We start from the raw sequence: 12,199 nt of genomic DNA, 5'->3' as shown, positions 1-12,199 counted from the left end.
GCCTTTTTGTATTTAAAATGTTTAAAATCACAAGCCTTTGAAGAACGTGCAAATGATAAACTTTCCCTTATTAAATTTGCGTATTAATCCGCGAATTGCATGCGAGCCGATCTGTACTGATTCACGACCTCGGGAGCTAGGGAACGAATTGAGACACAGGGATAACCTACTGAAATAAGTGTTGCTTCAGACAAGCACGTGCAGGTTGTGGTTAGCGTCATCACAAGATTTCGGCCGTATTGTTTTGGTGATAAAAGTCTTTCAGCCGAAAACCAAAAATGCTCTTTTGGGCCATTTTCGGGGCTGTCTCAAGCAAACTTTTGGGCTGTCTCAAGCAAACCTGTTATCATCTGTGTGTTCCGGTGTTCCAGAGAATGAGTAAAGATCTCTGACGTTTGACACCTGCACCACACTGCACCTACCACCAAGCTGAAACCTGTGAAGATCCTCAGAGCACGTTCGGCATTTCCACATCCCCACAACGTGCATATAATCTGTCGGGCTCAGTAGAATGCAAAGAACAAAACAAAACCACATCCTCCAAATCCACATGATCACAACTTTCAACACAGTCTCACTCCCTCCTCGTCAAATGTATGACGCATGGTCAAGGCACTTGGCGTCCCTATATTGACGCACTGGGTATACCCTTTGCGTCCTTTTTCAACGTGCAAGGTAGTCCGATAGACTCCTATAGAAATCAACAGCGTTGAAATTTGACGTCTTGGGTCAGACATTGCAACCCGTTGTCTGTATGGGTCGAGACTACAATAGATAAAAATATAAATGAATAGGCTACAAAAATTATATATGCCAGCTGCAAGTCAAATGGCGACGCCAGATAAGTTTTATCTGTCCCTCTAACTGGTTTTTGATGTTTAAAAACCCTCGTAATCTGATATCAAAGTGCCCTTTTCGCAAAGGCTAAGCGCGTTCATCAGTGGTGAGTTTAACAACACTCAACTGCAGGTAAAACTGCATTAAATGGGGAGTTTAACAGCACTCAACTGAAGGAAAAACGGCATTAAAAGGTGAGTTTAACAACACACAACTGCAGGGAAACGGCATTCGGATGTGAGTTTGACCAAAGCTGCAGATAAAACGGCATTAAAAGGTGAGTTTAACAAAGCTCCAATGCGCGTGCACGTAAGCGTTTTCTTAAAAGTTTTTTTTTTTTTTTTTTTTGCTTCTTTTATTGCAAATGGTCGAAAAACAACACTTATAAAACAATAATAAACAGATAACGGTGGTTTTCTTATCGTAGGTACACTGCTTTAACTAAAAAAACTATAAATTTTATCGGAGGTTTGTTGATATTAATAAATAAATATATAAAATATGTTACGATTGTGCTCAATTAATCAGTTTATTATTATTATTTTTATTAAATATTCTAAATTAATAACGCTGACGTCACCGTGTGGGCGATCCCAAAGTCCATTGCGATTTCCCCTCTCGGTAAGTAGGTTTAATTGATAGAGATGGGTACTATTCTTTTACATTTACACACCAAAAACTGTTGAATCAGGATAAGAAGTTGTGTTTAGAAATTTTGGATTTGTAAGGTGGCCATTTCTTATGACGCTAAATGATAAAAAAGACGTTATTAAAAACGGAGCTTTCTGTACAAAAATGTGCAGGCTAGCAAAGTTGGCTAATTGAATTCAAGTTCGTGCAAGGTACAATCATAAATATTAGCTGTAAGTAGCTTCCAAAATATGTGAATTAGAAAATATATAACAATGACATGTATAATAAATGATCAATTATGCCAGTAAGTTGTGTTGTGCTTTATAATGTTGTCTAAAGTACACCGTAGAAAATGCATGGGGTAGAGACTGATAAGTGCATTGTTGTTGTTGTTGCAATGACAATAAAACAAGTATGCCAATAAGTTGTGCTTGTTGACATTGTTTAGTGTGTGTGTGTGTGTGTGTGTGTGTGTGTGTGTGTGTGTGTGTGTGTGTGTGTTAGATTTCAAAATGTCTCGAAGGAAGTTCCAGCCTTGCCCCTCCTGCCAAGCACCTAACCAGGTGAGGGGAAAGTGAAAGAGCTTTATGTCCAATATCTAAATATGTGGTTTTGATGTTCTACATTTCTCATTATTAGAACAATTAAACACTGCTCCGACTAAATGACCCTGTATGATATTTGTACTGTGTGATAATGTAAGACATCTGTGTTTGATATGAATTTTGATTGCTTGTTTTGCACCAAACGCCATGAGCAACATTGATTAAAGTAGCCTGGGTATCTCATACATCTGCCACTTTCACTGTATGTTTATAATAAGAAGAATCCTGTGTCAATATAGAGATGCATATCCTGAATTGTATTGTGCTTCGTGTGTTCCTCTCTTTCCTGTATACAGACAAATTAAACTGTATCTTGATTGTGCTGCTGCTCTGTGACTGTGGATCTAATGTCTCACTTTTGTTTACTTTTACCAACACAGGTGAGCCGCAAAACCTGCAGCTCTTGTTTTGCAGCCATCTTTCAAAAAAACAAAGTAGCAGCCAAAAACGTGACCCTGGACAGGAAGTGGGGGGAAAGTGTTCTAAAAAATAGAAATGCTGGAAGAGTGGTGGACTCTGCCCATATTGCAGTAAGTAGAAATGCTCATTTCATTAAGCAATATGATTTGTTTCACTTTCACAAATATTGTGTGATAGGGCAAGGACCTCATTTAACAAAAATAAGTTTAATCTGTTGGTGAATGAATTTGAGGTAGTCATATATGGCACCGGTGTAAGATATTTTTATTAATTTGCTTAACATGCATGAAATAGACTTTCATTTTGACCGTGCACTCATTTACATTTGTTTACATACACAATTGGCTATAGGACACCTGGGGCCCGTACCATGAAAATGGTTAAACAAACTCAGGGTTACAGGATTAGTTTCAGGTTGACAAAACCAAGCCAATGTGCAGGCCTTGTTGGTAAAAGCTATTTTCATGGTACCCAAAACCCAGGATTTGCACAAACTAATCCTAAACAAAGCTGGCTAACCAACTAAACCAGCTTCATGGTATAGGCCCCTGGAATATGGCCTTGCTTTTAACAACACATATGTTGCATACAGCATGGCTTTCACACATGTCCTGTGTGAGTTATTTTGCCACATTATCATGCACTCTCTCTAAAGTGCACTTTAAAGGCGGAGTCCACGATGTTTGAAAAACGCTTTGGAAAAGGAAACGGGCCGACTACCAAAACACACTTGTAGCCAATCAGAAGTAAGAAGCGCGTCTACTAACCGACATCCTTGCCGGGTTGCGTATGTGTGGGGCGGGTCTATCAACAGAAGGTCCAGATTCTATTGGGGTAGGGGCGTGTTTGTTTAGGTGATTTCAAATATCAACATTGGCTTTCAAACATCATGGACTCCGCCTTTAAGTGTGAGATGGAATATTCATGTTATCTACTTCTATAATCATGCAAGACTGTCTTTAATAGTGTCTGAATTCTATAATCTGCAATTTAGCAAAGACAGAGACTTTAATAATACCCATACAGAAGTACCTGTGTGGTACTAAAGCAAAGTAATATTTACAGTGCACAATTTAAAAAGCATTTAAATTACTACAAGGGAGATAGTAATGTTGTGTTAAAAGTGGAAAGGATTCAACTTTAAGGGTTCTCAAACTGTTTGTGCCAAGGACCATTTGTGTGGGAGAACAATTTCCAAGGACCCCCTCATAATCTGAACAATTAGACATGATTGCTACCGTTTGTATACTTAAATGCCATTTTTATTCTCTGTTGTGTCCGGGTTCACTATTCCCTGTTTTCTAGCTTATGTGTATTAACTTGGTCTTTAATCAACTTTGGATTTTGAATCACTTATTGATGTGGGCTGACTCAAACATTTAAGCTTAAGCAAATAAGCCAAGCTAAGCAGCAGGAGGAAATGTTTATCATGACCTGAAGTGATTCACAACAGATTGACTTGATTAGTCATAATCACAAAAAAAGTTAATATTTTAAAATGATACTCCACTTTATATATGAAGAGTTTGGTTCCAAAACGCAATAAATCCATTTTGACAAATTTTGGTAAAAACGTGTTTTCTATACCAAGAAAGTGACAAGATGAAAACAACTATTTTCTGTTACAAACTTTCACACAGCATCTTTAGGTTATAAAAACATAAAAAATTCAAATCCATAAGTTGATTTTCAAAGATTTATTATAAAAACTGATTATTTTTTCCACAAAATGCAATAAATCCATGACAAGTTTTTATTCAAAATGCTATAAATCTATTGAATCAATAGCCTATATAAATGTGCATTCATCTTTGCCATGTTATATTCATTTAGTTGACTAGTTGTACACACTAATTAAAAATATAAACATTAATGTTATTAATCAAAACACTTACTTTGTCATATTAAGATCACTGTCATTGCGGTTACTTGACGTCTTCGCTTAACGTCTTTCACTGCGATCGACTGTAAAATGTTTTTGGTCCTGCTCGATTTTCGTTGACTTTGAGTAAAATTATGTACAGTTTTTCATAAGATCCTCTGGGGTCAATGTGTTAGCATGAGAAGCTTGATGCTGTCGGGAGAACAAGCACCCGTCTCCCGAGTGCCTCTCAGGGAAAATATTAGCTGTTGATGGCTTACGTTTCTTTCCAGTCACAGAAAACCATCACAGGTTTATCAATGCAATAAAAGTATTATTTTGTTTTGTTTGTTGATCACGTAGTACAAAGTAGATGAGGAAAACCAGTACTACGTGTACTCAGCGCGTCCGCCATTGTTTGTTTACATTGCGTGAACGGTGGGCTGTAATATCAGAAATGGAGTTATTGCGTTCTGTAAAAAAGTGGGAGTGGCGTTTGTCGCATTTTGGGAAAAAAGGGAGAAAAGATGACAGAATAACACGGCGGATATTGGATTTTGCGTAAAATTAAGAATTTACTTTTAACTACTGACCTGATATAATACTGATTTTTGCAGTTACTCATTTTTTTCAAAAATGGCGTTTATTGCGTTTTGGAACCAAACTCTTCATATATATATATATATATATATATATATATATATATATATATGCTCATTTTCAAGCTCCACTAAAGTTAAACATTTGATTTTTACCGTTTTGGAATCCATTCAGCTGATCTCCGGGTCTGGCAGTACCACTTTAAGCATAGCTTAGCATAATCTATTAAATCTAATCAGACCCTTAGCATCACGCTCAAAAATAACCAAAGGACTAGAAGTGAGAAGATGGGGTGGTGGAGGGATGCTGTCAAACTGTCAACAGTACACTTGTTGTTATATATATACACCTCTTAACTCATTAATTGGATTGATTAGCAGAGTTTGCCCCACTCGTGTCTAATTAGGTTTGATTATCTGAATGTGCTCCACATGTGTTTAATTAGGTTTAATTGTCTGAAAGTGCTCCTCCCAAACTTTGTTAATAAAACATCATGTAATGTTAGCCTGGCTAACATCAGACCAGTGGCCGGTTGCATAGCTAGTAATAAGTTAGGGCTAATCAGTTTTATTGTTTGGATTTAAATTAGACCAATCTACTTTTCTGTGTAACATACTTAAAACAGTAATGATCAGTCTCAAAGAAAAAAAATTCATGACTAACTTTTAAGACTAGTCTTAAAGTTTTAGGCAACCGGTCACAGTCTCATAGAGAATAAGACATGGTCTGGAAACCAGGGCTGCGTTCAGCCCCGACAAAAACGCTGCAAAACATTTATTAAACAGAAACAGTGATGCATTGAACACCCTGTTGTGATGAATCAATAGTTGCAACTACAGGAGATGAGAGGCCATGCTTTGTGTTCATTTTAAATGTTTCTGGAGCCTGATGAAATCGTTATAAATATGTGTTTAATACTGTGATATGCTGCAATATGCTTGATGTTACAGTCACTGCCCATGCCGTCCAGAATGAAAGAGAACATTCCAACTTAAACCCATTGTGCAAGCTGTCTCTTTAGTAGCAGTTAGTTTATTTACATGTTGCTGCTGATTGGACTGCAGTTCTGACACACCCACCAAACAAGAGAAAACGTATCTCAAACCCTGTTGCACATAGGTGCACACCGTTTCAAGGAAACATGTCATTCAACCCGGAAACCGTAGCTTAACGTTGGGCACCGTTTTGAACATGAACGTGCCCCATGTCTTAATTTCCTCGTATTTGAGGCGTGGTTTACAAATGCTCAGAGCTGTTTATTGGGGGCTATGAATATCTATCAAATGCGCCTGTACATAGCTCATTACCAATCAGTGTGTCGTACATACGTTGTCATCGTCTTGCTGTCCTCTCCCTGTTCTGTGATTGGTTTTCTATGCCATTTATTGGGCACTACTACTATTTCAAAGTAAATGCGGTCCACAGAGGGTTTGGTTACAAACATTTCTCAAAATATCTTCCTTTGTGTTCATCAAAACAAAGAAATTTTGTAACAACATGAGAGTGAGTAAATTATGAATTTTCATTTTTGGGTGAACTATCCCTTTAAGGTTGATCATGTTATTTGTGTACCTGTATAATAGAAACAGTAGCATTTAATGCATTTTTTTTAATAGGGTGGGAAAAAATGCAGTGGGAATAACTAATGTTTGCTGTCTGTATTTATTTTTTTACAGGTGAAAAAACTAAGTGCATTGGGCTATGTCCCAATTTTATTTTTCGCCAAGAAAGATAAGGCTTCTGGAAAGTGGGTGGCCGATGTGGTTACCCATCTGCCACCCACTGAGGATAACCTAAAAATTGTGTCCACCATGAGAAAGGCCTACAATTTTGTATTAATCAAAGAAGGTAGGATTTGTGTAGGCATGATGATTTTAAACAGGTTTTTTTATATGGAAATATAATTAACATTTTAAAACAAAAAATTAACATACACATACAATATTGTAGGGAACTCCACAACGGCATTGCCAGAGCCCCAGCATCAGGCCCAGCCCGAGTCCCAGCATCAGTCCGAGTCCCAGCATCAGTCCGAGTCCCAGCATCAGTCCGAGTCCCAGCATCAGTCCGAGTCCCAGCATCAGGTCCAGCCCGAGCCCCAGCATCAGGTCCAGCCCGAGCCCCAGCATCAGGCCGAGCCCCAGCATCAGGCCGAGTCCCAGCATCAGGCCGAGTCCCAGCATCAGGCCGAGTCCCGGCATCAGGCCGAGTCCCAGCATCAGGCCGAGCCCCAGCATCAGGCCCAGCCCCGGCATCAGGTCCAGCCCGAGCCCCAGCATCAGGCCGAGTCCCAGCATCAGGCCCAGCCCCAGCATCAGGCCCAGCATCAGGTCCAACCCGAGCCCCAGCATCAGGTCCAGCCTAAGCCCCAGCATCAGGTCCAACCCGAGCCCCAGCATCAGGTCCAGCCCAAGCCCCAGCATCAGGCCCAGGAAAAGGAAAGATTTTATGTTTTAGATTTATACCCTGTCTCTCTCCCTGTGAATGAACAACCCCTTCCCAAAAAAAGAAAGTGTAAGTGATCTTAGCACACTATGTATGAATTTCACTTTTTTGTTATCATTATTCATACAATACAGAAATCAAGTGAATTTAAGTGCAGTCAATTAGTTAAAGGGACACTCCCCTTTTTTAAATATGGTAATTTCCCAGCTCCTCTGGAGTTAAACATTTGATTTTTACCGTTTTGGAATCCATTCAGCTTGTCTCCGGGTCTGGCGTTACCACTTTTAGCATAGCTTAGCATAATCCATCGGATCTTATTAGATCATTAGCATCGCACTTAAAATAACCAAAAGAGTTTTGATATATTTTTCCTATTTAAAACTTCACTCTTCTGTAGATACATTGTGTACTAAGATATGTCTAGGAACTATACTCTCATTCTGGTGTAAAAAAATTAAGGACTTTGCTGCTGTAATATGGCTGCAGCCGGTGTAGTGATATTACGCACTGCCCGAAAATAGTCCCCTTGATAACTTTCAATTGCTGACTATTTTCGGGCAGTGCTTAATATCACTACGCCAGACCGGAGATCAGGGTAGGGTTGCACCAGTCGTTCGTAAGTTCTTTCTTAAGCTGTGACGTAAAGTCCAAACTAGAGGCTTAGTAACTACTAGCTAGTTTATAACTAACTCTTTACTTTATTCGGTTTTTTTCTTAACCCAATCACAAGCTTTATAACAGGTAAACAGGAAATAGTCTGAACAGTACGTAATTTCAAACTCATTCAAAATAGGACAAAATAAACAGGAAGAACTTTTAAATCTTATTTTAATTGATACACAGAAAATTAAACAGTTCTTGAAAACTCATTGACGAACTTGCAGCTCTTTATAACTAATTACGAGCTCATCGATGTAATATAATCTGGCTGACATCTTATTCCAATGGTTATTCATGGACAGAGGCTTCCGTAAATATTTACAATGTATTGTTACGTTTAAACTAAGTTTAATGGTGCAACGCAAAAACATTTAGTAGTCCGTAAGTTGTAACTTAGTGCCCATTTACGTCGTAACTAAGCTACGTTGTAACTTACGCACAGCTGGTGCAACCGGCCCCAGTTGAATAGATTCCAAAACGGTAAAAATCAAATGTTTAATTCTGGAACATGATCATATTTTTGAAAAAAAGTGAAGTATCCTTTTAATAGTTTGTATTTCAGTGACCAATCTGATACACAAAGGAGTTTGTCCTTGCATACATATCTTTCAGTACTGAACACACACTCTAGGAGCAATGCAATGAGCAATACAAACTTGAGGAGATGTATACACACACACACACACACAATATCCCCAAAAATATTGTTCTTCATGTCATTATAGTTTATCTAAAAAAAATAGTTATTTTTAGTAGTGTGAATGGCCCTTAATATATGTATTATTTAGTTATTTAGCTGTATTTTCTGCATTTTCAAAGTTCAAGGACAATTATTAATGTTGTTCCGCAGGTTATATGAAACTTAGTTAAGAATTTGAAGTTTCATTTCAAGTTTTTGGACATTTATGGTTGATCAGACTATGAATTAGTCTATATTTTTGTCATTTAAGGTTGCCGGAAATGTAGCAGGCAGAGGGTTTTCAAATATGACTCCATAACCGGAAGAAGGATGAATGAGGTAAGACATATATTTTTCATTTGGCTGTCTGATCATCTCTCTATTGTCTGGTTCATCTGGCATTTCAGATATCACAAAATACTGACCATTTAAGAAAGTGGTAATTTAAGTCCATTTTAGTTCAACTGAAGGCCAAGTGGCCTTGCCCCAAAAATTATGAAATTCAAAACCTGATTATATATTTGTGTCTTTCTGTAGGGGCAAGCAGAAGTAAGGGTAAAATGGTTACCTTGCTCTGCATGGTAAGTACTGCTTTATATACATTTCATACATTTCCTTTCTATTTCCATTTTATCTCATAGGTGGTGGATAAAGGTTGAAACGTGAGGTTTGAATGTATATTGTAGCACACACAACTTTAAAGGTGACATAGAATGATTGAACGGGGAATTTATCCTTGTTCTGTGAATTTTGGTCAGGTCTGTAATGCCTTAAGTGCAGTTTATAGGTCTACACCATAACTATGCCGAAGGTTATCCGTAGCCTCTGCGTAAAACTGCGTAGCCTGATGTGCACTGGGCCAAATTTTTTACAGTGCGTGATTTCTGCGCCGACTGCAAGCGCTGTGATTTGTCTACTAGAATCCCTCCCATCAGGTAAAAAACTGCGTCATAGGTATTTCTGTCACAAAGATAGTCCAAGTTGAGTGATTTGACTAAAACTGCAACATAAATCGCTGTTTATTTACTTCCATCACTGCTGGTCTTCTCATAACATACACAACAAGCTGCTGATTCTTCTTCGTTTGTTGGTTAATTGAGCAAGCTGCTTCTTCATTGAAGGTCGTGCTGCTATTGTGGTTACACGCATGGGTACCACCCACCAGCGGTCTGCATGTGTGTTTACATATCGACGCGGACGAGGATGCAGAAGTATATATGAAAACCAACGCGTAGCTTACGTCGTGAACCCTTTAGAAGCTTCCTAAAAACCTCTCTCAGATAGCTATATTAGGGTGGGGGATTTTAAACACATGGTTTTGCACCTATTTGGCGTCCCTTTGGGCTTAACTGTCAACCTCATTATGAAATGCAAGCACTTGATGCTGATTGGCTGACTTTGCTGCCACTCAAAAGAAGTAGCAAATTATTTTGAAGCGGAGGGGCAGTGAGATACAGGTTACGTAATATGTACCCATTCAGAATGTCTAGCACTTTTTGTATGTTTGTGAATGTGGGTAGACTACCGTTATTTAACTTGGTCTAGGTAAAAACTGTTTTTCATTCTCTGTCACCTTTAAATGTACAGGTGTGTCCCTGCCACAGGGCCAAAACTGCTAATAACTGGTTTGCTTAGCATGGTATTGCTGTGTTTAACTCACCTAACCTGAACCCCTTAGAGAGGACAATGAAAGAAACCAAACCCAACATTACAGACAACCTCAAGGTCACTATCAAAGCAACATGGGCTGCCATAACACCTCAGCAATGCCTGAGACTGATGGCCTCCACACCACACTGATGCAGTAATTTGTGCAAAAGTAGCCCGAACAAGTAGAGTGTATGCTTAACAAATTTGACAAGTCAGATTTGATCATTTATTTTCAAATGGTTGACATTTCTGATTCCTCTTTATTATAATATAGTAAGTTGATGGTTTTTAGTTTTCATGATCTGCAATCATCAAGATTAAAACAACAAGAATTGCTTGAAATGTTACACAATATTGTAATTTTGGAGACCCACCTGTATATTAATTACACTTTTGTTTACACTGTTGGTAAGTAGTTGGTAAATGCAGTGTCAAATATTGTCTACAAGATTTAGCCACTTGCTCTTTTCAGTACCATGCATAATTGCCCCTGTGTGATTCTATATAGGAAGTAGACATTCAACAATATATTGGCAGAACATTAGTGTTGGCCAAGATCATCCTTGATGACTGATATCGGCTATTGGCTAGTTAACATTCTATGACTTTATCGATAAGAGTGGCTGATGTTTATGTTACATTGCATCAAGCACTATATATGTATAGATTTCTATAAAAACAATTAAATACAAAATCATACTTTTTTGTATATATTTATGATGTGAAACTATTATGTTGAAATGGCTCCTCTGTTTTTCACTTTTCTAATGTTTGTTTGTTTTTTACTTACAGTGGAAAAATCTGGGAGGAGACATGGGAGCCGGCCTGCCAGTTCCCACCAGGTGCCAACCATGTGTAATGTCGCCAGGTGCCAACCATGTGTAATGTTATGAGCTGTCCTATTCTCCGTTACGGGCACAGCCATCCTGGTTGAGGGTGTGAAGATTATAGATGAGAAGGAGGAGCCACGTTAAAGACTTCCACCCAAACAAGCTGTTATGCTGTTTTTTCTTCATTATGTTTGATTTTGTTAAAAGCAGTGTTCAAATAAATAAAAGTATGCCCATATTTCTGTTTATGTCTTTCCATTCGCCTTGTGGGTTAGCCAATCAGCTGAAATATTCTTCAACACAACAAATGATATATTGCAATATGATGCACCAAAGTATGTAGGAAGGTGGACATGTTGTCATTCATATTAATTTATACCATTTAGAAACAGTTGATTCCACCAGCTAAAATATAAATTTTCTCTATTAAGGGTAGCTGAGGTAGGCAGGGATGGATTAATGAACAGGCTTACCAGGACCAGAGGTCAAGAGGGTCCAGAAGTCACCAAAAATTTGATAGCACGGTTTCTAATTCAGGGAGGTTTCTAAAGGGTTTTTTAAAAGACTTCTAAAGGCAAGGCCATGGCTTGACATTAACTTTTTTGCAGACCAGCCAAAGTTTTGTTAGTAAAATACATTTAATATGATTAAACTTGACTTTAGCTTCCTAAGATGACTTAGAATGTACTTGATTTAGCTATATTTAAATATTTATGCAGATTGACCACCTAAATTAAGACTACATTTATTAGCTGGTATAATCATATAGATCATATATATATTTAGAAGCATGAAAAACATGCTAGTAAGGCATAGATAGATTAGCTTTTAATGAATATATAATGAATGTAGAAGATTGACTTAAAAGATGAACACAAAAGCATCAACAAACACTTGAAATATTTATTAACAACAAAAGTAAATACTGTAAATCCATGCAATTGTTTTATCTTTCCTGAAGTGTGCGTGTATATGCGCT

At 38.0% G+C, this 12,199-nt stretch overlaps 1 protein-coding gene across 2 annotated transcripts; it reads left to right on the top strand.

Moving 5' to 3' along the window:
• Window positions 1–594: 594 nt before the first annotated feature.
• Window positions 595–11,458, top strand: LOC141350223 (uncharacterized). 2 transcript variants are annotated; one of them, XM_073854849.1, is made up of 8 exons: window positions 595–1,114; window positions 1,975–2,033; window positions 2,456–2,605; window positions 6,633–6,804; window positions 6,907–7,470; window positions 9,012–9,079; window positions 9,278–9,321; window positions 11,183–11,458. In XM_073854849.1, the coding sequence occupies exons 2-8, from the start codon at window positions 1,983–1,985 to the stop codon at window positions 11,247–11,249; spliced, it is 1,116 nt and encodes a 371-aa protein (XP_073710950.1). In that variant the 5' UTR covers window positions 595–1,114; window positions 1,975–1,982; the 3' UTR covers window positions 11,250–11,458. The 2 variants fall into 2 exon arrangements, with proteins under 2 accessions (XP_073710950.1, XP_073710940.1); XM_073854839.1 differs by lacking the exon at window positions 595–1,114 and adding an exon at window positions 1,282–1,458.
• Window positions 11,459–12,199: the final 741 nt, after the last annotated feature.

The sequence above is a fragment of the Misgurnus anguillicaudatus genome, chromosome 2, assembly GCF_027580225.2.
Source record: "Misgurnus anguillicaudatus chromosome 2, ASM2758022v2, whole genome shotgun sequence".
Classification (NCBI taxonomy): Eukaryota; Metazoa; Chordata; class Actinopteri; order Cypriniformes; family Cobitidae; genus Misgurnus; species Misgurnus anguillicaudatus.
Note: the sequence above shows the minus strand (reverse complement) of the source record. Positions and strands in the feature narration are given on the sequence as shown.

What these genes read in the sequence shown, in the direction of transcription:
- LOC141350223 (XM_073854849.1), top strand. Translation starts at nt 1,983, where the DNA reads ATGTCTCGAAGGAAGTTCCAGCCTTGCCCCTCCTGCCAAGCACCTAAC. An exon ending in TGGACTCTGCCCATATTGCA is followed by an intron (nt 2,606 to 6,632) that starts GTAAGTAGAAAT and finishes ATTTTTTTACAG; the next exon opens with GTGAAAAAACTAAGTGCATT. An exon ending in TTTTGTATTAATCAAAGAAG is followed by an intron (nt 6,805 to 6,906) that starts GTAGGATTTGTG and finishes ACAATATTGTAG; the next exon opens with GGAACTCCACAACGGCATTG.